This window comes from Gekko japonicus, unplaced genomic scaffold, assembly GCF_001447785.1.
Source record: "Gekko japonicus isolate JY-2015 unplaced genomic scaffold, Gekko_japonicus_V1.1 scaffold692, whole genome shotgun sequence".
Lineage (NCBI taxonomy): Eukaryota > Metazoa > Chordata > Lepidosauria > Squamata > Gekkonidae > Gekko > Gekko japonicus.
In genome coordinates this window covers 305,500-314,277 of record NW_015169194.1, presented here as the reverse complement: position 1 = coordinate 314,277, position 8,778 = coordinate 305,500, and the positions used below count along the sequence as shown (strand labels likewise).

The 8,778-nt window shown below is 45.0% G+C and overlaps 1 protein-coding gene across 4 annotated transcripts in view; it reads left to right on the top strand.

The window, feature by feature from the left end:
• The window catches only part of PGGT1B (protein geranylgeranyltransferase type I, beta subunit), a 60,998-nt gene extending 52,517 nt beyond the window's left edge, over window positions 1–8,481 (top strand). For 3 of the 4 annotated variants that reach the window (XM_015416296.1, XM_015416294.1, XM_015416293.1), the window contains one exon: window positions 7,859–8,481. In XM_015416296.1, coding sequence (XP_015271782.1) covers window positions 7,859–8,040 — 182 coding nt within the window. In that variant the 3' untranslated portion in view covers window positions 8,041–8,481. The remainder of the gene's footprint in view (window positions 1–7,858) is intronic. The other variant, XM_015416295.1, reaches the window with a different exon arrangement.
• Window positions 8,482–8,778: the final 297 nt, after the last annotated feature.

The window sequence follows — 8,778 nt, the reverse complement described above, 5'->3', positions numbered from 1 at the left end:
GCGCCTCTCCTCTCAGCAGCCTACTTAAGCGCTGTGCCAGCCGGCCAACCCCGCCAGTCTCTCGCCACTGCCAGCGTTGCCTCGGCTCCTTGGCAGGACTCCCCGCGCGCAGGAGGAAGGGCGAGGCGGCGGTAAGGTGAGGCCCTGGCGCCCAGGGTGAAAGCGGAGGCCAGGCTGGGTGTGCGGCGGGAGCGCCCCGCACTCCTTTGTTCGGCTTGCCCCTTCCCAGACTCGGCATCTCTTTGTTGCGGTATTCACTCCATAATACGCACACACTTCCCCCCCCACTTTTTTTTGGGGGGAGGAAGTGCGTCTTATGGAGCGAAAAATACGGTATGTATGAGGTAGTTTAAAGGGTATAGTGTTACTTGTATTACTCTCCCCCGCCCACTGCTAGCTTCGCCATTCTCTGCCTGAATAAACTGCCAAAACTTTCCCCTCGGTGGCTATTGCTGGGTAACCAAGCTTGGTTCTGTCAGTAAAAAGTCAGTGACAGGAGGCCCTTTCCAGGCCTACTTTGGCCTTTGTGGGGAACTCATTGGGGCCAGTCCTGACTAGGGTTGCCAGCTCCAGGTTGGGAAATTCCTGGAGATTTTGTGGTGGAGTCTATAGAAGCTAGAGTTTGGGGAGGGGAAAGGCTTCAGCTGAATAGAATGCCATAGAGTCTACCCTCCAAAGCAGTTATTTTCTCCAGGGAGAGACCTAGGTTCCTGCTATGGAAGCTGAGTGGTGATTTCAGACCAGTCACAGACCTTCAGCCTAACTTACCTCACAGGGTTGTTGTGCAGATCAGAAGGGGGAGAGGAGAATGATGTGAGCTGCTTTGGTCCCCACTGTGGAGAAAGACTGTACTTTTCCTAGGTAGAGGCTGCAGGGAGGGGGGAGGAGGTGGAAACCTGAGGTCAGAGAGGAAGATAACGGTACATTGATGGTTGGCTGGGAAGGAGATAGGATTGCCAGCTTCAGGTTGAGCAATTCCTGGACATTTGAGGAGTGGAGCCTGGAGGGGGTGGGGTTTGAGGAGCGGTGGGATCTCAGATAAGTACAATGCCATAGACTCCATCCTCCAGACCAACCATTTTCTTGTGGGGAACAATTGTTGCCAATCTCTAGGTGAGGGCTGGAGATCACTCAGAATTACAACTGCTGTTCAGATGGCAGAGATCAGTTCCCCTGGAGAAAATGGTGGACCCTGCTGAGGTCACCACAGCAAATTGACGCTGAGTGTCCAGAGCCTCTTTCTGGAGTCCGTTGTATTTATCTCCACAATGGGCTTTATTCCTAGTCTCTCCTTATATATAATTGAGTAAGAACATTCTATATTGAACATTCTAAATTTGGCCCCTTTAGTGTATGGACGCTTGAACGGTCAGTCAGAAGACGCTGGCTGGGTTGACTGGCTGCTTTGTGCAGTCCTGCCCAGCGTTTCAAGGTCTTTTGCATATGGAAGCTGATTGGACTTCACTGCATTCCACACCTCAAACTCACCCCCCTCCCCGCAAGGCAGTTGGAATGTCAGTTGCATATGGAACCTTCAAGGTCTTTTGCATATGGAAGCTGATTGGACTTCACTGCATTCCACACCTCAAACTCACCCCCCTCCCCGCAAGGCAGTTGGAATGTCAGTTGCATATGGAACCTTCAAGGTCTTTTGCATATGGAAGCTGATTGGACTTCACTGCATTCCACACCTCAAACTCACCCCCCTCCCCGCAAGGCAGTTGGAATGTCAGTTGCATATGGAACCTTCAAGGTCTTTTGCATATGGAAGCTGATTGGACTTCACTCCATTCCACACCTCATACTCCCCCCCCCCGCAAGGCAGTTGGAATGTCTGGTGGTGTGTAGGTCCCAGGGACATGTTTTAAGAGCTGCCTGGGGGATTATGGACCATTCACACACTTTCAACCTTAACATACCTCATAGGGGGAGAGGAGAATGATGACAGCTGCTTTCCCTAGGCAGAGGCTTGAAGACAGACAGGCAGATAAAGGTTAGGCTGTTGGTTGCCTGGAAAGGACATAGGGTTGCCAACTCCAGGTTGGAAACTTCCAGGATAGTTTAGGAATGAAGCCTGCTGAGGGTGGGGTCTGAGGAGGAGGAGGAGGAAGAGAAAGAGGAGGACCTCAGACAGATACAATGCCATACTCCCCACCCTCCAAACAAGCTGTTGCCAGTCTCCAGGTGACAGCTGGAGAGCTCTTAAAGCTCTGGTGCTAATTCAAAGTGCTGCAATTTGTCGACAGAGTAGTGTTTTGGCAAATCTTTAGGAATTGTTTGGTGCATTTACGATGAGGCACCCACCCAGAGCCTCTGGCATTTTCTCACTCTGCTGGCATCAAAACCAATTTAAGGCAAAATAAGAGGCTACTGAGAGGGGAGGAGATAAAGTTGCCAGCTTTAGGTATGGAAAATCCTGGAGATTTGAGGAGTGGAGGCCGGAGAGGGGGACCTCAGACAGGTTACAGTGCCATAGACTCCACCCTCCAACCCAGCTATTTGCTCCTGGGGAACTATTGTTGCCAATCTTGGCCCAGCACCCATCAAACCATTCTCTTCAACCCCCTGCTGTGCAGCTGACTTTCCCCTAGGGTTGCCAATCTCCAGGTGGGACCTGGAGATCTCCCACTGCTACAATTGATTTCCAGATGACAGAGATCAGTTTCCCCTGGAGAAAATGGCTGCTTTGGAGGGTAGACCCTATGACATTATACCTGCTGAGTCCTTCCGCCGCCCCCCCCCCCCCAATGCTGCCCTCTCCAGAATCCACCCCCCAAAACTCCAGGTATTTCCCTCCTTATAGCTGGCAACCCTACTTTCCCCTCAGTGCCTGTTGGTAGGCAACTAAGTTTGGTCCAGTCACCTACTTTGGCCTTTGGGAGAAAACATATTGGGGCCAATCCTGATAGGGTTGCCAACTCCCAATGGGAAATTCCTGGAGACTTGAGGGATGGAGCCTGAAGAGGGTGAGGTTTTGAGGAGGGGTGGGACCTCAGACAGGTACAATGCCATAGACTCCACCCTCCAAACCACTCAGTCCCTCATGGGGAACCATTGTTGCCAATCTCCAGGTGAGGGCTGGAGACCACTCAAAATTACAATTGCTCTGCAGAAGGGAGGGCGGAAGTCAGCTGAAGTCAAAGGGGCAGATAATAGTAGGTTGATGGTTAGCTGGGAAGGAGATGGGGTTGCCAACTCCAGGCTGGCAAATTCCTGGGGATTTGAGGGGTGGAGCCTGGAGAGGGTGGGGTTTGCGGAGGGGTGGGACCTCAGACAGGTAGAATGCCATAGATTCCAACCTCCAAACCAGCCATTTCGTCCTGGGTAACAATTGTTGCCAATCTCCAGGTGAGGGCTACAGATCACTCAAAATTACAACTGCTCTTCAGGGAGCAGAGATGAGTTCCTCTGGAGAAAACAGTGGACTCTGTCATTATACCCTGCTGAGGTCACCACAGCAAAATGACACTGTTTGCCCAAAGCCAGAGCACTGCCCCAGAGCCTCTTTCTAGATCCTGTTGTATTTATTTCCACAACGGGTTTTACTGCTAGTCTGTATATAAAGAGCAAGTTGTAGACAGGGTTATGCTGGGAAAATTTTCATATGCAGATGCATCTAGCCAGAAACAGTCACATTCACAGAGCTGTTGTACTTTCTGAGTGTCATTGAATTGTGCTGGCATGTAGGCACCTGTAAATACTTGTGTTGGCTTTAGGCAATAGTGCAGATTTTTAATTATGAGGATTGTATTTGGAGAATAATATGGGAATTGTGTGTAGAACCTAAGGTAACAGAAGGAAACAGTTTCTAAATCTGTATGCTTTCATTATGTAAGAGAAGAAAAATTATTAGTTGTTGTAGATTTTCCAGGCTGTATGGCCGTGGTCTTGGCATTGTAGGACCTGACATTTCGCCAGCAGCTGTGACTGGCATCCTCAGAGGTAAAGCACAGAAAGATGGAGTACTCTCTGTGTCAAGGTGAGAAGAAAAATGGTAGGCAGGTAATTTATATCTACTCAGAAAGGTGGGGTGGGGCTGAGTCATTATCCTTTAGGAGTTCCCTAGGCTGTGACATGCTAACAGGAGCTTTCCTGAGGAGGTTCTTTTGCATATGGATTGGCTGTTGAAATTCTAATTTTATCTGTAGTGCTGTTATAAATGTAGAGCATTTTGTGTTTTTCAGGACAGGAAACCATGCCCTATTTATTTTTAAACTCTCTTCTTTCCTGTTGAAATTGTGTTTATGTTTATGAATTTCATTGGTTTCCCTGTGTAATCTGACGTGGTAATTGGATGTGTTGTCCTGCCTTCCAGTGTCTTGGAATAAGATACTGTGTCCTGTTTGAGTTAGGCTATGTTCAGCCATTGCTGATTTTTCAGGTTGGCCCAGTCTGCAGTGTCTTTCATGTTCGTTTATAAATTACGTGCCTACCATTTTTCTTCTCACCTTGACACAGAGAGTACTCCATCTTTCTGTGCTTTACCTCTGAGGATGCCAGTCACAGCTGCTGGCGAAATGTCAGGTCCTACAATGCCAAGACCACGGCCATACAGCCTGGAAAATCTACAACAACGAATGAACTTTGGCTGTGAAAACCTTCAACAACATATAGAAGAAAATTTGCCAGGCAGAAATTTAGGAAGTTGCCATGCAAGCAATTAAAATTCTCTTCCATTGTGAATTCAATAATTTATGCAAATATTTGCAAGTGAATTCAGGTGCTTCCACTACCTTTTATGCTCCCTTGGCTAGCTGGTATTTGCAATATTTTTTCTGCTGCTTCTTCACTGTGAGACAGATTTTTCCTGCCAAAATTCTTTGTTCCCTTCAGTACTGAACTGGCCCCCAGTAGCATGATAATATATAAATCTATAAATCTGAATGTCCCACCCTGTGACAGAATCTGATTTGGCTTTTGTCCAGCCCAGGAACTTGTCAGAAGAAAACGGGCCCTCTTTATAGATCCCATGAAATGGCACTGGAGACTGTGTACAGTGAACAATAATAAAGATTTAATTTAATAGACTGGGAGGGGTAGTCAGGAGTTGGAAAGGCTGAGGTAAACATTGGTAAAACGGTATATTTTTCAGTTGACAGAAAAGATGGTGTTGTAGCAGCTTATTTTTTTTACAAATTCTTGGTTCTTATCCGAGAGAGATGGTTGACTAAGTATTTTACAATCTTTTTGTATGTAGTTTCCTAATAACTGTTCAGGTTTTCTGGAAAGGTCACACTTTTAGTGTATCAAATTGCATCTTGTTCCCATCTGCCCACTTTTCCAGCGTGTTCAGATCTTGTTGAATTCTGTCTCTGTCTTCTGATGCGTTGGCTGCTCCTCCCAATTTAGTGTCATCTGCAAATTTAATGAGTAGCCTCCACACCCTCATCCAGATCATTTATAAAAATATTGAAAAGTACCGGGCTCAGAACTGAGCTCTGTGGCACCCCACTGGACACCTCCCTCCATTCTGATGAAATGCCATTGACAACTACTCTCTGAGTGCAGTTTTCCAACCAGTTCCCTATCCACCTAACTATCCTACAGTCCAGTCCATAGTCCCTTAGTCTATCCATCAGAACATCATGGGGAACCTTGTCAAAAACTTTACTGAAATCCAGGTAAACAACATCAACAGCATTCCCTCGATCCAGTAAGCTTGTCATTTGATCAAAGAAGGAAATAAGGTTGGTCTGGTAGGACCTGTTGGGGACAAAGCTGTGCTGACTTCCCCAGATCACCAAGTTGTCCTTTAGATGCTCGCAGATCGATCCCTTTAAAATCTACTCCAGTATGTTCCCTGGGACAGAGGTCAGACTGACTGGGCTGTAGTTTCCTGGGTCATCCCTCCTCCCTTTTTTGAAAATTGGGATAACATCTGCCCTCCTCCAGTTTTGTGGCATGTCTCCTGTCCTCTAAGAGGTCTGGAAGATGATGGACAAAGGCTCTGCAAGCTCTCTAGAAAGTTCTTTGAGCACTCTTAGGTGCATACCATCTGGCCTAGGGGATTTGTACTCATTCAATGCAGCCAGGTGCTTCTCAATAACCTCTTCATTCCCCTGAGTAGTCTATCATTGTTTCCTTTCACCACAGACCAGGGACTGCCTCAGTGCCAATTCCCTGTATAGCTGGACAGGACTTATATTTCTTACCTAAAAATATAAACCAGTTCCTTTTGGTGTGATTGGGTGCTTCAGCCTGCTGCCACTCTGAGCCAAAATCTCAAATCCCAGTTCTTGGCATTTGTATGAAAACGCACTTCAGCTTTAGCTGACACTAGACTCTGAATTCTTAGATGGAATTCTTTCTCAGGATATGTTTAGCATAGCTAAGACCAGGAGTCTCTCCCTTTATTCAAAAGGTGAACCTGTCTGACAGACTTTTAGTCAGACTCTTCAGACATCCACTCTTGTAGCTGAACTTTTACTTTACTGAATGGTGACTGCTGCTGAACACACAACAAACTCCCTTTCCCCTCAGCACATAGCTGATCTTATATTTCCCTCAGCTGGCACTGGCCAGTCAGAGAAAAGGAGCAGCCTGTCACTCAAGCTCAGTATTCTAGAGCAGAGTTAACCGTTCGCCTCCCTTCTCTGATTTTACTGCATTAGGAAAACAGCATTTTAAATGTAGTCAGCCACACTCTTGTTCAGCAAAAATGCTGGAAAACAACAGATCCTCTTCTTGCTGAAATATTCAGTTCTTTCCAACATAGAGGTTAAGACAAAAAGTGTATAAAAAAGAAAAAACATAATTACTATAATTAAAGTTATTGGTGTATAGTATACTTTTGGATCTAAAAAAAATAAAAACAAAAGAGACTTTTTACTGTAATTGTGACTTGTAAAAATGAATGACTGTGCTGTTGTCTTAATAGATGCAGTGGGAGGTTACTTTGAGGTGAAATCACGTGACCTTGCCTAGCTTTGTATTTCTTACTCCAGTGTGAGCATGCTTAGGCTGTCTGTCGTGTGCATTCTCTGTCTTCTAACCCACCCCACCCCAACACAAATAGGAGAGTCGGATGATGAAGGTGCAGTAACTATTGGTTTTCAGTGAAAGAGGTGTTTTTCACATGGGGATATAGTTCTGTGGTTTCCCCGCTGCAGCTGCCAGTACAGTGACAATGAGGCTTCCACATGGCAGGTTCCTCTGTTCCAGTCCCCTGGCAGCAGCCATTCCCTCCCTGCTGTTCAGTTCTTTTTCAATTTTTTAAAAAATGGCTTTGGAGGATTGTTATAGCATCCTCATTATAAAGATCTGTCAGTCTGGTTCTCTGTATTCCCAGCGATTGTTTTTTAAACAAGCAAGTCTCTCATACCTTTTGTTGTTGAGATATGCCTTTCCCCTTATATCACTGCAGTGGTAGAGGCTAGAGACTTACTTGTTTAAAAAATGAAACCTGAGAATTCAGAGAACCTGATATACTGATATAATGATATTCAGTCACTGATTTCTTCCCTAAGTTCTTCTGTGGAGGGAGGAAATTACCACGATGGCCCATTGGGGCAGGGGAAAGTTGCTGTCATGGGTGGGACTGAAACGATCTTGACTTTCCCATCCACATGGGTGCTAGCCTGGCTTGGCTATGATCTTTCCCAAAGCACTACAGGAAAGCAGGCTTGGGAAAACATCACAAAAAAGGTGTTGCTTCTGTAAACCCAGGAGGTATACAGAAGCAACACAGTGCTGTGGAGTAGTGGGGAAAGGGGGGAAATCCACTTCCCAAAAGCACCCAAGTCAGGAATCAAGGAAAACAATCTCTGTATAAGTGACCAGATCCTTGATGATGGAAAAATTACCTAAATGATTGATTTCTATTGTATAATACTCTCTCTTCTGGTTTCTCCTTTTCCAGATGCTCTGCATGCATACTTTGGGATCTGTGGCCTGTCATTAATGGATGAGTCTGGCATTCGTAAGGTTCACCCTGCCCTGAATATAAGCACAAGAACCTCAGAACGCCTTCAGCACCTTCATGAGCTCTGGACAACCAGGGACTCTATACCGTGTTCAGATGATGTGCACAGTGCCACATGACTGATTCAGACTCCAGTTGAGCTTGGTAGCATAATTGTAGCCCAAGGTTAAAGCCATGTACAACCAATGTGCTCTTTTAAGTGCTGGAATCATACAATCAAATGCATATTACTGGCATCATTGTGACAGCAACTGGCCTTTAGCCAGTTATTCTGGAGTTGGATTAAAAAAGAAGTTGCTTGCACCTACAAATACTCCAACAGACTCTGTTTTTAAGAATCTCTTCAAGGCAGAATTAATGACTAGTTATATTGTGTTACTTCACAATAGTTATATTGTGTTACTTCAAACAGTGCAATGGAAAGTGTAATAATAATAAAAAGGGTATCCACAATGTATTGACATATTTTCATACTTAATCTTTTGCGTTTAATTGACACAGGCTTCGTATAAAATCTTAAAATTAAGTGGATTGCTGAAAGGTGTCCTTTTAAGGTAGATGACAACTCTATAACCTTTGTAAAAACATAAATTAAAATTATTTTATTCATTATATAGTGGGCTAGTGTGTTGCATTATTTTGTTAGTATCTTGATTGTTATAAATGATTATTATGGTAACAGCTGTACCAGTTATATAGTCTAAAGCAAATTTGAATAAGGCATGTCATACTAATAGAAATTTCAGTAAGATGTATTTATAGTCATAGAAAAGAAAGAACTAGCAGAAAAGGTTGGGTGGTCTGGAGATTTATCTGGTGTGACTGTTATTGTATTTTGCTACAGAAAACTGTGGATA